General features: G+C 38.9%; 1 protein-coding gene across 38 annotated transcripts in view; it reads right to left on the bottom strand.

Annotated features, from left to right (window-relative positions):
- Positions 1 to 16,726, bottom strand: part of LOC308390310 (ankyrin-3-like) — a 177,868-nt gene that overhangs the window by 124,820 nt on the left and 36,322 nt on the right. For 9 of the 38 annotated variants that reach the window (XM_080872133.1, XM_080872137.1, XM_080872147.1 and 6 more), the window contains exon 1: positions 2,317 to 3,082. The exons of 5 other annotated variants lie outside the window; for them this stretch is intronic. In XM_080872133.1, the coding sequence (XP_080728259.1) occupies positions 2,317 to 2,433 (117 nt within the window). In that variant the 5' untranslated portion in view covers positions 2,434 to 3,082. Of the gene's footprint in view, positions 1 to 2,316; positions 3,086 to 16,726 lie in introns of those variants that run through there. 24 more of the 38 variants (XM_080872134.1, XM_080872142.1, XM_080872152.1 and 21 more) reach the window with 5 other exon arrangements.

Here is a 16,726-nt window from a genome sequence, read left to right as displayed (position 1 = left end):
GACACTACTTTTCTCTTTCTGTATACATAGAAAAACCTATCTATTCATAAGTGTTCATGGACACAAAAAGTAAAGTCCTCTTGGGGGAGATAAGAAGTGGTGAGAAGAAATGTGTTTAGGTACCAAACTACTTGGGTTAAGAAAAAGACCATGGTCTGGGTTGATAAAAAATAAATAAATCAGTGTTTCACAGGTTTAGTCAGGTTTCCAAGAAAAGAACAATTTCACAAGAAATATATAACCCAGGAAAAACAGCTGGAGAAATAGATCAATGGGTTTGAAGGCTTATCAGATGCCAACACACTGCACAGAAAGAAAGAAAGAAAATTGTACAACACTTCAGAGAGACACCCATGCCCAACTATAATTAAAACTGACCAAACGGCACTAGTGTCATTTCAGACTGTTTGAATGTTTCACTTTTGAGTTGAAAGTATTATTTGCTTAACTGATTACTTGACAACTTTGACATTTTTGCAAAGCGTACTGACATTTAATTTTTTAGTTAAGTTACTGTATAAAACACACATTTGATTTATATTGTTTGTTCCTGGAGTTTGTGAATCCATTTTCTCCAGCTGCAAAATATATAAATAATTAAAATAGCCATTAGTTGCAGCATTCACTCATCCTATCATTTCCATTAGGATGAGTGGATATAAAAACGAAAAAGAATACAGTTGATTTAAGGTGGCATTCACAATCTGATCTGTTGCTTAATTTCAAGGATTTTCTCCACTTAAACTGAAAGAAAGACAGATTTTACGTCCTATTTTTTCAACTCACAAAACCCAACATAAGACACTGCACAGAAAATTGTTCCAATGAACCGATCAATTTTGCTCAAAGTGGACAAGAGAAGTGAAGGGTTCCTATAGCCATATGAAAGTTAGTCTGGTCTACGCAATTTTTTCGAGTTGAAAGATTCCCTAAAACAGCAGAGTCTGCATCCGATGTCTTAGGTTGTTTTAAGGCAAGATTTTCCTCTGAGACTACTCTTTGGAATTATGTAAAGAATTTTAAGCACATATGGGCAAACATCTGTTATGAAAATGATTTAGTGGCAGATGTAGGAATGGACTTCTTATATTTAAGTTATTATTTTTTAATTCCTACACCATGTCTTCTCATAAAAGCTTAATTGCCAATGAATAAATTAATAAAATCACCACGAGAGCACAGCTAACTCACATCTAGCTGACTTCCTGTAGGCCAAGGAAGTGATGTCCATTTTGACCTTGATGTTAATGAGGTCAGGGGTACTGACTCTCTGTGACAGGTGGCTAACCCTGAACTAATTATAGCCTCGGGCTGGTCAATGTGTACAAACACAAAAGCCCAAATGTCAGCATGTGCACGCAAGAGCAAACGGGAAGCATTTTAAGCACAAACAAAGATGCATTTGGACAAATAAGCACATACGCGCAAGTTGTCAAGGGGATTCAAACACTGGACCTGATGCTGATGTCCAACTTCAGCTAAAAGACTGATAGTTTACAAAGTGAAGCTGTCAATGCAGTGAGGAATATTTATTGATTTCAAGTCAGACCTATTGATCATCTTCTAGGTGCTTTTGTGTGTCAGTGATTTCGTCTTAACTTCGTCCTTGCACAATGACTTATGTACAGGCGCACACAGACAGACAGCCCACACCTAACCGCAGGGTGTGACTGCTGACGCTTTTGGCTGGGGTACACGTTTCTCCCCCAAAGTCCCACACCTCTCACGTCACAGTCGAACAGGAGGTTGAATGTGTGGTGTGATGGCATAAAACGGGACATTATGTTTTCTTCTGAAAAAGTTCCTTAAAGAGAGGAAGATTTAAAGTATGTGTGTCCCTATAAGTGGTACCTTTTTTATGTATTTTCAAAATATTGTTTTCTTTACAACAAAGCCACCAAACCAGTGAATTTAAGTCACTTAAAACATAACAGCAGCTGACACAGCTGCCTGAAATCCCAGTCTGTTCTCTGTAGCTGATTCCTGTTATCTTCTCCTTTCTTCTCTGCCCATGCTCCCTGCACATCCATCTTTCTGTCTTTTTTCCCCCACTCACCCCCCACAGTATTCCCTCTGGGACCACCCCTCTTATCCCGCTGAGTGTCTCGTACGTGCATGCATGATTATGTGTGTGCATGTGTGTGATGGGAGGCTGCATCGTGACAAAAGAGAAGCACCTAGCCTTCACTAGACCACCACATCTCAAACATTTCTCTTTCCTCCTGTGTGTCAGCTCTCATTCCTCCTTTACTTTCCCTCTTACTAAGACCAATTTTATCCCTCTAAACTCATCCTTCCCTCCTTGTCTTTCTCTACCTTTTTCTTTGGTTCGCGAGACCGTTTCCTTGACTTCTTCCTCTCCTTCTCCTTCTCTTCCTCTGCAGCGAGGTTCTCGTCCGCCTTTTTCTTCAGCTGCGAAGCGGCATGCGCCATGGTTCTCCAGCCCAATTAATCCACACAGGTGGGAACTGAAAAAGGAGGGATGAATGAAGGAAGGGAGTCTGGACCCAAAGTCTCCCCTTTAGCCTTATCTTCTTGGCTCCTAATTATCTTTTTGTTCCTCCTCTTCTCGGCTGTTCTTTTGTCAGAGAGTGAGCCCTCACAGGTGTGTGAGAGGGAGATTGTCTGAGGACTTTCCTGTCCTCGTTTTAAAGATTTGGCTCTCTCTTTTGTGCCTTATTTCCCTCAGCAGCTATCCACTGAGGTCCAGTTTGGGGCATGGTACAGACAGGACATACTCCTCTCTTTCACCTCTGCAAAATCCACGGCTGACAAGACAGCTGCTTCCACTCAGAGCTCACAGTGTAAATGAGTGCCAAATTATAACAAATACAAAAAGAAGAAGAATTTCCTTTAAACATTTAGGATCCACACACAGTTGAAATGGTCCTCTTGTTAATGAATAGTGTATAAATGAAAGCTTAGTTACAGGTAGATTAAGAGAGCTTCAGGGATGGAGGTCCAAAAAGGGGGCTCAATCTCCAGCCCTCAGCCCAGCAAAAAGCTCTGTCTGGGTGTAAAGTCTGGTCCTGTTGCCTGCTTGACTGGTTCCCAAAGTCTGCTGCCTGCACCTGAGCACTGAGCCATCCTCTATGTGCACACACACACGGTCCGCAACGCCTCGCCGGGACACATGAACAGCAGGGAAATGACAGAGGAAAGGAGGTTTAGATAGGAGAAGGAGAAGGAGGGGGAGGAAGAGGAGGGAGGGGTGCAAAAGGAGGGGGCAGAGAGAGAGAGAGGTAGAGAGAGCAGCTGGGACAGCACAAAAAAGGAGGGAGTAGGGATGGATGAATACCTCTGCTTAGTACCAGCTGGCTATGGCTGAGCGATAAAGAGAGAAAGGAAGATGAGACTCCATGCAGGGTACATACAGTACAAACACACAATGGGAGTCCAGCATATCACACCGTGCAGAGGTCTGCAGCCATGACGCTCTGATTACGAAACTTCAGCATCTTTGCCATCTTGATCCTCATTTTATTTCCTTTACATATGAAAACAAGGGCAGTTGAATACATTACCACGTTTTGTTTAATCAGAGTTTAACTGTCTGAATCATAAAGTATTACGCAGAGATCAATCTAATACAAAGCTACAATAATAATGTTTAACTTAGCTTTTGACAAACCATTCAGCATAAAGGTGCACTGTACATATAAACCCACACACTTAGTATTCTTTGGTAGGTTATAATAACAGCTAAGTATATTTTGTGACTTATGTTGCCATTGCTTTTTAATGCGAGAATACAGTGCTAACCTGCAACTGAAGTAGTGAAGTGAAGCTTTTATTTTGAAAGTTGAGCTAAATCTTATTGTGTCATGTAGAGCCAGCCTGAGGCATAAGCCGACTAAGCAGCTGGCGGGAGCCCCCAAGAGCACCTGAAATGTCACACCAGACATTTGATAAATGTATATTTATATAGTAATACAGTAATCATACACAAGACAGTGGAATATTTTGATAAATATGTCTCAAAAAGGATTTATCGCTCTGGTCTGAAAAGAAAAGAAAACACAGGATAAAGGTATTTTTCTAGGAATAATTACATTACACTCATAAGCCATGATAATGGCTGTGCTCGATGTATAATGCACAAATGAGCGTCCATGGCAATATACAGATAATATTGGCAGTGCTGAGGTCAGTGGATAGTGATGGGATTAAACGTGGGCAGGGACCCCAAATGAAATTGTGCTTAAAACCCCATCAAAGCTTGGGCTGGCTCTGGTACCATGGATTTTAGATCAGAATATCCAGCTCTCTTCAATCTCAAATTGGTGAATTGATTTTGTCCTATCTGGGTGAGGACCTGTGCTAGCTGAGAAACTGGATTTTTGTTGTCATGATGATATGAAGATATCGAAACCCTACACAAACAAATCCTGGAACAGAGTGATTCAAACACAGCATGCATTCACACTCACATTTAGCCTTGTTTAATAAATTTTTCTTCTTTTTGAAGTATTTTGTGCCTATTAAAGCAGAACGCCATATTCCTGATATATAGACATTCATAACAATAAATATTGGATAATGCACATCACAGATTGCCTTTAGATCATTTAGTTCTCGTGGGGATGTGTGTCTCGACTTTACAGCATACTATGTTTTGGAACATTTAGTTTAGCTGATGTCAGTCGTTTATTTCTACACTGTCTGACTTTTTTCGACGTCGCCCCCTGTTGGCCGTGTTTTCCACTGGCTTCCGCTGTACTTTTTGTTCAGTGGTAACTAGGAAATGTTGGTATCCTGGTATACACTAAAACAGGATGGCTTATATGTTGATCTTTTTATGGAGGCTGCTCATTAATAAAATATGTGGGATGTCTTTAAAATGTGCCACATGCTGTGAGGAAATTCAGATTAGTTAGCATTGCTTACGCAAAGGTAACTTGTATTATATTGCTGGCATTGTATTACCGGCAATGGTGCATGCATTGAGATTTCACACAAAACATTTCAGCATCATACTCAGAACACTGAGAAAATATTGAATATTGAATTAATGAAAGAAACTTACTGTAACATACTGTGTAATTCCATTATGTTAAAAATGACAGCCTGGTAAATCGCAAACATTTTGACATCAAATGTAGAACTAAATGAAAAACGTATATGCAGACATGTTCGGACCAACAGATCAATTACTGGGATACTATTGAGATACATATTCATTTTAAATTAAAATAATCAGATATGGAATAACAAGACCTTAGAGGCAACTACTTTCAAGGAAGCATTACCAACCAGCATAAAATTAATGAGAAGCAGAGATCCAGTTTGTTTCCTGAGGTGATAAGAGTAATGAGCAACAAGCCACCACATCTCCTTAAATGACGATCATTCATATTTCCGTATATACCTCACAGTCAGTGTGTAAAGTCAGAAAGACCATGTCATAAATGCATTTCTAAATCTTTTCATTTCTTATTTGGGGTTTCCAGGATGTGTGTGATGAGTCCTGCTATGAGCTCATTTCTGGATACTGCAGCCTTTGAATATTAACAACATGGGCGGGGGGATGGTCTATGGTAAGAACATGTGAGAGCAAAGGAGCCTGGCTATTGGTTGCCTGGGATATGAGAACGCTGTATTTTTTGCTGCTTTTCAAAGGGTGGTCCTACCTACAAACAGACAATAACAAAGGGGAGAGGAGAGAATGTTTCATATGAACAACCAGCATCTTTTTTCATATAACATCTATCTTCTGTTTTATATCCTTTTCTTTCTATATTTCTAAGCTATAATTAGGCCCAATAATGTTTTTTATGATTTTGATTGGCAAGACATAATGAGCAAGACATAATTTTATTAACTGTATGCAGTGTGACTGAAGATAACACCATGGGAAAGGTGTTAATATCATAATTGGGTGTTTAGTGTGGTATATCTATGCAGACACAACAGCTAAGCTGCACTACAGCTTGTGCCCCAGATATTGCCTCTGGCTACAAGCCAGTGAGTGAATGGACAAACATGACACCATCACTCAGTTGCAAATGGTGCCTATGTGCATAGCTACTGTAAAGAAAGCTTGCTAATCTTCCAGTAATAACAACTGACTGATGAAGGAAACAGTTTTCCCAGTAAAAGCAGCTAAAATAGCTCTTCAATGCCAAGCAAAGACACAATCAGCAACAGCCAGACTTTGCCATACTTTCAGTGTTTGCTATTATCATTGTCTGTAGATCTCTCAAAACTATGGCTGAAAAATGCAATTCTTTGTACAGTTTCTGATGTATAAACTGCAAATAAACAATGCACTATTTTTTATCCTTATATTTGTCCAACCCCCGTCAATGTATCCACACACACACAGAACATGACCTGGCCAGTCAACCAAAATTCTGGCAACTTTTCTTTTCCTTAGCCTGGGACGATAACACTGTGTGAATACTGATCAGCTGTTTCCTGTAAATCTAGTTGCATTTTAATCTGAATTTGAATATTTCACAGACATGTTACAAGTGAGTATTTTATTATTTGCACTGCTACTAAATGGCAATATTTTAAAAGATAATGATAGATAGATAATGAATGTCACAAAAGGTTATACTGTACAAATACTAGCTGTGAAACATTAAATTACAATTGTGCAATAACTAGAGGGAATTGGACTCAGCCAGTTTGGCAATTGTCTCGTGCAGGGCTGCTTACTAAAGCTGTTCCAATACAACAGGTCAAAGGTTATAGCATAGGACTGAACGCATATGCAATTTGGGAATGCATCAACAATGCTGACTCCCAGTCAATCCATTCATTTACTGTACTGAGCGTCTTTTTCAGTCCCCTCAACTATCATGATACATATTTAAACAACCTTAAAATCAGAAGGAAAATGTTCCACATTCAAAAATTCCACTCAAGCTAATCACATCCTAAACTCTAGTTACTGCACCATAATAAGTCATCAGTCAGTCAGTGACATCAGGATTTATTGGACTAATCCTTCATTATCTCCATCTGTAAAAGGAGCTTATGAATTAGAATTACTGGACCTTACAGTCCCTTTGTCTGTTGTGAAACTGGGATTAACAGCAGGTGATTTCTCTGTACACGGATCAGATGTTTAAAACTATTCTTTAAAAAAGACAAGGGTGTTTGTAAGTTGCTTGCAGTCTCTGGCAGTGTCTTTGCAGTGAAATTACCCTTCTTTCAGACTTTCTTTCAGCCTACTCACAGAGGAAATAGCACACTCAGGAAAAATGTCATGATTCCAAATGTGGGTCAGCAGCAAACATGCCAGCCAACTGCATTTTCCCCCCTTTTTACTCTTTCATCATCTCCTCCTTTCCTTTCAGTCTATCTCTGATGTTTTTCTTTTATCAATCTTTCTGTCCCTATGCTGCTGATCTAACCATTGCCTGCAGCAAACTACTCAGCACACATACACATGAAACTGCAGTTAATGAAGTCTTGGAGGAGTGTGCATTACAGGGTAGAAACCAATATAGCAGATGATCACAGTATGGACCTGAGGGAAAACCAGAGAATTCCCCAAGATAAAATTGTCCACAAACAACAACTATTATCCATATGAATATGTATGAATTATAACCCATTTCATCATCTAATAATGCATCAGAAAAATGGAAAAAAACAAAAAACAAACAAACAAAAAAAACAGAATAAGAATCCTTAAAATTCTACAACTTACATGGGCACATGCTACTTTGTTCCCTGGGTTGATCATTTGCAAAGAAGCATTTGCAAAGAAAGGAAGAGCTCATCAAACTATCAAGGAGAAAACAAACACTCATGTTTCATCTGCACAAACATTCTAGACAGTATTTTATATGTTTGGGTCTAATTGTTCAGGGATCGGCAGTAAAAGCCAACAAAACAGCAGTCAGAGAGTGCCTTTGTATTCATGTACGTTTGTGCACAAAAGAAAAAGTTTACCTGCAATAATTTCATATCTGCTTTCATAAAAAACAGGACACATCCATCCTGGTGCACAAAATGAACGAGAAAGCAAAATGAATGGATTGCAAGCTGTTTAGTGTCGTTAACAATGACGCCCACAGATAATAACTGTGGTGTTTGGCTCCCTCTATTGGCAAATCAATTTCATACAGCCAGGTCCCTGCACAGCTTTAGTTGCGCGGTGGAAGCAAATTTGCAGACATTAAATTCACAGAGACTGTTTCCTGTCACCACGAGGGAATGTGCACATATATGACTGTAATCCAAACATGAGAGCTGGGCTTTTGAAAGATTTGGCAATATAAAGGTTTTGTATACTATCAGTTGCACTTCTGATCACTTGGGGGCAGCATAGCACAGATAAAAATATCTTCCTGCGGGCTTGTTCAAAATACAATATTTAGAAGTTTGAGTGGCATTCACGAACAACCTAATTCAGTCCCTGTATATGTAAAATGTGAAAATGACTTGAAAAGTCAAATTTAGTTTAATTATCAGTTAGTTTTAAATAAAATAAAGAGCAAGGACCTGTCGATAATGACTCTTCACAGCACTCAAATTATCATCCGCATGAATATGTCCGGTTTTATCGAGCTGATTCGCTTGTTTTTCCTGTTTTGGTGTTTTTTAATGCAACATTCCTTCATAGAGCTTAACATAGGCAAGGACGTCAGAACAGAAAACATGCTCTTTTTCACCTGCTCACAAACCAGAGGAAACTGAGGAAAGTGTTTAGGCACTGAACATAGATTAAAGTCATTCAGAGTTTGTTTCAGCCTCCACCAGAGCACCAGGTGGGTGAGGATTACAAGAGCAAGACAAAAGCATCAGATAATTTGATGTTCCATTAGTGTACATATACCTCATGGAGTTTCAGGGACTCGCTAAATAATCCCGAGTGGTATCCTTAATCCATTTGGAGCACAACTCTCCACCTTGTTCATTAAATTTAAGTGTCTCTATAATACAGCACTCATTTGCCCTGAGTTATGTCCTGATACAATATCCTGTTTGAAGAAAGGACATCAAACTTGATGCAGTAAATCTTTAACTCGATATGCAACCTCACTGTGACTCCAAATTCCACTTGCCAGAAACAGGAATCATTACAACTCCAGTAACAATGATATTTCAAGTTTAATATCGCTGATTCATGCACTTCTTAACTCTTAATCCTAGTTTGCAGAAGAAAGCAAGCATATAACACAAACAACACCATAAGCAGATTACTGAATTCCCCAAACCACAATACCACAGCCACAAATATAAGCTGCCAATGTGAAAAATGTATGTTACCAGTGCAGGATAAAGCAAATATACCAATTTGAGCCTCAATAAAACAAGAATGTCCCACCGCAGTAGCATATTTTCTTCACAGTTTTTTCTTTTTTCTTTTCTTTTTTTTTATTAGTTCAGGTACTCCAGTCTTAGAATTATAGTGATTTATATCTTGTAAACAATACTGAACTCCACTTGTGTTAAAAGCCAGGATATCTGCTGACTGACAAGCCTCATCGCTAACAACAGGAGAGCCGGATGTCCTATTGTTAATAAGTGGCACTCCTGCACTGGTCCAACCAGTATCTGCCTGCATCTGAGTTTGTCAAAGATGCAGAAAACACTGAAAATTCACACACCAAGGGACATGAAAAAAGGTATAAATGGAAACCTTGACCAATCAGAGAAGACTATAAGGCCTTGAGCTGCTGCTGCTGAATCCTGACTTAAATATTGCATGGCATTTAATGAATTTAAAAAACAAAATGGAGAGGTCAAAGGTAAGAGACCATCTTACTTGGCACATCATCGACATCTGAGTGGATTTAGGCGTGAAGTCAGGGTTTTATAAAAAATAACATCATTTAGATGCACGTGACATCTCAGATAACTGCTCGGCCACACTTATTTTAGACAAAGTCTTCATACTGTAAGCTATCCAATTCTTTATTTTAAATAAAATACAAGAACCTTCTGTAGGAACTTTCTTTCTGTAACTTTTGTGGAGGGGATGTGGTCCTAATGGAAAGTCATTCAGAATTGTTGTTTGCTGTACACCATACATACAAAGCATAAACAAGAACCAAAAGTTTGCGCTTTTTCCAGGTTTGACTACTGCTTAGCAAGAAGTTGGCCAGTGTTTGCAGACAAGAGGGCATTTTTCGTGCAAACTACAACAATCTGCTATTGACCAAAGCTACGATAAGAGGGTTTTGGTAAAGCACTCTCTTTGCGACAGCCAGCAACCCCCAGCAGTCACTCTCAGACCAGTTGGAGAATACACATTTTTATCTAGCAACCTGTGGTTGCCAGGATGTTACTGAATGGTTTCTAAGGCTCTGTGACTTAGGCATGAAACATCTTTCAATGACACAGTTGCAGTACAAACACAAGAATAACATCAAACATCAGTCAAAGTTGGAGATAGTGAAGCTGGAGTCAGAAATCCTGTGGAGATTTTTCCCTGGCAGTCTTTAGGTGACTTTAAACAGCAAGTGCTGCCTTCATAATCTGTAAACTGCTGGGAATATTTAAGTCTGTGTGAGTAAATTCACGGCCAAAAATCTGGTTTATTGTGCAGTAATTATTATACTCTGATCTACTTTTATCATGCAATAATAAATATTACTATATTACATTTAAAGACCGATAAATTTCTGGTTTGCACCGATATATAAAAATTTGTAAATACGGCTGTTAATATTGCAAATCCAAGCAGTTGTTGGTCTCTACTAAATACACAAATAAATGACACATCATAGCTCTTGCAGTGACTCTCAACTGTCATGTCTAAGAAGTACACTTATTGTTTTGACATCACATGGCCTCTGTCTCCCCCGGCTGTTTCTTCACTCTGTCTGATACTCTCTGCAAATCTCTCTCTTCCTCACGCACACACACACGCTTTATTCCTTCCACCCTCTCCACACTGACAACACAGATATCCGACACAGTACATTGCAAATGGACCTAAACTAGATAAGGATACATATAACAACATAATACGCTCTGCAATGTTAAAGTAGCTGTTGGATGATGCTTGGAGTCTGCAGCAGCAGTCAGGCAGATTAGATCACATTTGGAGGCAAGGGGGTTTTGGGTGTGGCTGGTCCAGACAGCCCATAAAAAAAAACATCCATTAGCAGCACAGTTGAGTTCATAAAGGAAGATGCATGTAATAGTAGCCATCATACATCCACCTTTTCTCGGACCTCCATTACCACTGTAGCAAAACCTCTTTTTAAATGTCAAAGCAGACCAAAAATTCACATTTGAACCCAGATCTCCTGCTTCTCGAATGACCTTTGGCGCAGATGCTTTGTTTGTTATGTGAGCCCTCATGTTTGAGGAGACAGTGCAACCAACTGACCAGTTGACTTGTTTTACATGTGGTGAGGCCAGCAACTGCATTGCATCAGTTTTGGTAAAGCTTTAGATAGAACTTAATTAAAAGGTATGTATTTACAAAGTGTTTGTTATCATAAGAAAGCCCTTATAATACAATTTATTGCTATATTAATATTCTTGAAAATCTATAACTAGTTATAAAAAAACTAAAACTTAAAGACTTTAATAAAAGCCTTGAGTTTCTTATAAATGTTTGCAGCACTATAACAAGTCATTGTTTTTTTAATTGTTTATTAATAGTATTACATACTGTACTATGCACTTTATTTGTACTTAACCATAAATTTCTTAACAGTTAAATATAGTATTTGCATATAACAGATACTGAATGAAAACATAAATGACCCCACTAAGAGCTGTCACCTGAATCTCTGACTGCTGTTTTGTTTTTTAACTCAAACCAGAAGGCAACTAAAAACATATTAAACATTTACAAGTTAAAGAGCCAGGACATGGAAGAGAGCTTCAAGAATGGAACTAGACTGAGAATCGGTGAAGAATATTGCTCCGTAAATGTTGCATCAACCATAGACTGAATAGAATAGATGGACATAGCCACCACCCACTGGTTTGTTGAGTCTCATTTCAAAGCCTCAATTTTAACATTTTGGAAGCCACTATGTTGGCGTTAAGGAGCCAGAAGTGGCCTTATTTGAACAACAGATGACAACTTCAGCCAATGCAATCAAGTTTGATTAGAAAAGTGCATCCATAGACTGTAGACCGGTTGCATCACACAGACACCTACTAATCGGTGCAATCAGAACAAATAAAATATTACAGACTTCTTAAGAGTTTGCTATGCCAAGACATGCTAAGTGGCATGCAACTGCGATAAAAATGCTCCCAGAGCCACCAACTTCAAAAGGGGTCTAATTGAGTAAATCCAAATAAAAATTTTAAATAAACAAGCGCAGCACAGTTAGCACTGTTGGCTCACAGCAAGAAGGTCCTGGATTTGATTTCTTTGTGGAGTTTGGATTTTCTATCCACATGTGGGTGGGTTATCTCGGCTTGCTTCCACAACCCAAAGACATGCATGGGGTTAGGTTAATTGCTGTAGGTGTGAATGTGAATTTAAATTGGTTTCTGTCTTTATATGCTACCCAGACAGACTGGTGACGTGCTGACGGTGCACTTGCTTCTTGGCTTAAAACAATTGAGATAGGATCCAGCCCCCCCGTGAGGTTGAAGAGGTGACCGTAAGAAAACATGGCAAAAAGAAGCTGGGTGGACGGACTTCTGTGTGTTTTAGATGACCATGTTAGGGCATCATGCAGAGCCATGGGTAGGAAAAAATGGGTCACAGTTTGATTTTGCTGCCCCCATTGGTCAAAACATCCTATGAGTATCAGTCTAAGCAGTGAGCTATTTCAATGACCTGATTACAACCTGCCAACATCAGCAAACTCCCTCTCACACTGAGATCCAGAAAGTTGTTTCGAAATCATCAGGACCAATCAAGGAGGCACTACTGAGGATAGAAAAACCACAAGGGGCTTGAGAAGATTAGCGTGCTATCACTATGGAGACTGATGAGGCTAACCACAGCTCTACAAATGAGCCTGAGAGAAATGTAATAAAAGGACGGAGGAGTTTAACTCGATATAATTTCAATACAGCCCTAAGTCGTGCATTTCACCTGTGCAACACATCCACCAAGTCTTCTGTTAATGAGAGCAGAGCGTTCTCACTACACAATGGAAAGGTCAGCCCTATCATAACAACGCTTTAGTTTGAATTAAAGTGACTAAACCCTGTGGTGATTTCCACAAAAGTGCCATCTAATCCCTGGCGTTAATGGTCAGCATGTGTCAAACTATATGTCAAATCTGCTTTTTACCTCCTGACTTCTCAAGCCAAAAGAAAGAAGGATAGAGCTCGCAGGACAAGTATGAAAGGTTCAAATGAGGGGCTGAGTCCACAGGCACGATTACAGCCACTTACCTAGAAGAGACAGAGAGATACAAGTCAATCAGAGTTCACCTTCACTGTGAAACTAACTATAATATATGACTGAATGTATACATCTGTGTATTCAGTTATAGTTTTTCTTTTTTATCTGGGACTTTCTGTCTGTCTGTCTGGGGTCAACTTCAGTCTCCTGCTGGCGCTCTGCCAGCTGTTTCCTAGGCAACCAGATACACGAGCCACAAATAGCACTGCGAGCAGAGTATTCATTCGCCGTGCCAGGGCCATATGAAACCTCATCACACTCCTTCACATTTCACATCCCTCCACAGCAACAGATAAATCTCATTAAAGAAAATGCGAAACTATGATTTGAGTTATTTCATATTATGTATGTATTTATATAAAAGACTTGTATTTATATAAAAGACTGTGTCAGACAGTGGATGATCTGATTGGTTGCACTAAGGCCCAGTATGAGATCAATGTGGTTTATTTTTAACTATTAGTCACACAAAATCCAAAATGAAATATCTGGAGCTGAAAATTAGCTCAAAAGGTCACATTGAATGACTGATTAATCATTTCAGTTACTTATAAAACACCACAGAACACACCAAGGATTTTTTTTAGATCTTTTTATTGGCATATTCAACTCAAATCTAAATGTAATCTAAGCAGTTTTAGGAAGCTGAAATGTAATTTTTGGTTATTGAGGAAAAAAAATCTTTAAAAGACCTAAGATTACCAACTGAGATGATAAAGTCATCAGGGAAATATTTACTGGGGTGATAAATCAAGTGAAACTTCTTCTTGCAACCAGTGGAGTTGACCCTTTTGCCCATAATAATGCAGGTTTATGTTTTTCCCCACTTCCTTTAAAGTTGTCTTATTATCAGGGCTGGACTGGTAATCTAACATACTGTGCATTTTCCCGCTGGGCTGGCGCACTTTTGGGTAGATGGCCGTACAAGCACTAACGTCACCCATTACAGCCATAGCTCCTCCACTAATAGGAGATGATGATGAAGTTTTATTACTTCTTCTCATTTTCAGAGAGTGTTTCTGGGTCCCCTCACATCAAAATTAGAAGTTAGCATGCTTTCTTTTTTTTAGCCTGGTTACAAGACTCGATAAATTTTGCACGCTCTCTAACGCTTGTAGAAGTTGCTCGTCGCCTGTGTGATGACTAAACCGCCAAAAAACCTCCTTAAGGATCAACTGAAATTACACTGGATTTGAATATTACATTACACTTTCATCTGGTCGTCTTTGGAGATCAAACGCTAATACTGTATATCCAACAAACTCTGGAAGCTAGTGTGTATTTACTCTAATCCATGTGGAATGATAACCCTGCCTGACATTATAAAGGTTAATTAGACATGAACTTTCCATTATGGATACTGATAGCTCATCCTAATCCATGTATTCACACACTGCAAATGTAGTCTCCGAGGTCCCTAACACACACACACACACACAGACACACAAGCACACACACGCACACATATACACACACACACACAAAGACAGGCAAAATGCATACTTGAACGACGCAGTTACTTCAGTACCGGGATCCTGACCCCACTCTAGTAAGCATGCTCAGTAAAGATGTAGAAAAATGACCCAGGCAACAACACTTTGGCAGGCTGTCATGGCAACACATCAAGTAGCAGTCATGTGGCCACTGGCTGACGATGAGGGAAGAAGAGTACAGAATGAAGGAAAGAGGAACAATAACGGGGTAAAGACAACCAAAAGCAATGGGTAATAGGGGTGTGAATAAAAAAAGGAAGAAGCAGAGATGAGAATAAAAGATTAAAGACCCTGGAAATTATCAGGTGAGTGAGGTGAAACGGTCAGCGAATGAAGAAATGGAAAAAGGGAAATGAACGGGTTTTGAGCCTCCATGTTTTAGATACCTAATCCTAAACATCCCTAAGGGGTATCAGATCAGATAAGTGCTTAATATTGTCTGTCTGCCAATACTGAGTCTGATTCTATTATTGAATTTAACATATATCTAACAAAGAGTACATAGGTATGAGCCTTATAAATTTGAGACAAAATATGGAAGGTTCCCATTTAAAACTACAAATTTATTGATGTGATATGCAAGCAAGCAGAGAAATCTAATCACAGTTAGTGAAGCCGGCTTTAAACGTGTATTCTTTCTAATGGCCACCAGGGGGTAACAAGATTAGTTGAAAAATAAGGCAGTTTCCACAGTCTATAAGAAAACTAGCCTACTTCTCCCTCAATCTTTGATCCCTTTAAACTTCGCAGGTGGATCTTATTCACCGTCAGTCAGTTTCAAAGCATATACATCTACAACACATTATTCAATTATAGATGTCATTAGAAAACAAGAAATCAGGGTAGGATGACAGTAAAAATTGAGTAGGAGCTGTGAGATCTACACCTTGTGTGCTACATTTTCAAAAAACAAAGGCAGCAACATCGAAAAGGGTGAAAAAAGAAATCATTACTAAAGGGTGATGTCACAGGGTCTACATCCATCTTTTAAATACTAAGATATTTATCATTCTGTTGGAGCCCCTGGCCCTACAGAAGTACAGGACTAAAACAAGAGTACAAATGCCAGTTAATGAGCTAATATGACCTAATGAAACAATATTTTTCTCTGGAAACTGTATTAGAAAAAAATGTAGCTGTTACATTCAAGGACTACAGCTTTGCGTGTTCACATCCTCTTTGGATGGAAAGAGTTGGCTGGGTTGTTTTCTTTTTCAGCTTTATCTTCACCTGCATTTACTGCAAAACTCTATAAAACTTAAAACTTGAAAATCTACTTTCACTTACAAGAATTTTTCATGTGACACTTGTTTGAGGAGACATATTTGTGGCACATAAAGATATATCCCGAGGTTGCCTGCAGAAATACACCAAAGTCCAAATCATCTGTAAGCTACAAGGAAGAAGAATGAAAAAAAGGCAATCTGTCAAGGAAAGTGTGAAGATGTGACTCATATACAAGCCGAGAAACAAAAAATCTGGAAATCAAGAGACCGTGGTTCTTTCTTTTTCCTTTTTTAAAATTAAGTAATGAAAATCGAAAATCTCCCAGACAACATAAGGGATAAAAGTCATTGTAATTGCATGACAAGGTCATATTTAGACTGTAGAAATTTGGTGTTTGCATCTATTTGTGCTAGAACCGCACAATCTAATCAATTATTTTATTGTATATGAGTGCTGTTTTTATGCTGATATTACTGTGAACACTGGTGTGTGCATGCCTGAATGACAGAGACAAATAGACTGAAACAGTAAGAGAGACGCACAGAGGGTGTGCCTGCCTCTTTGATGATGTTCTGTAAGGGTTCTGTTTGTAGGATGCTGTTCATATTGTACACAACACAATCAGATCATATTTCCTCCTAACTGCAAAGTTAGCTGTGATGGTGAATTATGACATGATTGATGATGGCACCATTCGCTGTAAACATACATG

The sequence above is a fragment of the Rhamphochromis sp. 'chilingali' genome, assembly GCF_963969265.1.
Source record: "Rhamphochromis sp. 'chilingali' genome assembly, chromosome: 22".
Lineage (NCBI taxonomy): Eukaryota > Metazoa > Chordata > Actinopteri > Cichliformes > Cichlidae > Rhamphochromis > Rhamphochromis sp. 'chilingali'.
Note: the sequence above shows the minus strand (reverse complement) of the source record. Positions and strands in the feature narration are given on the sequence as shown.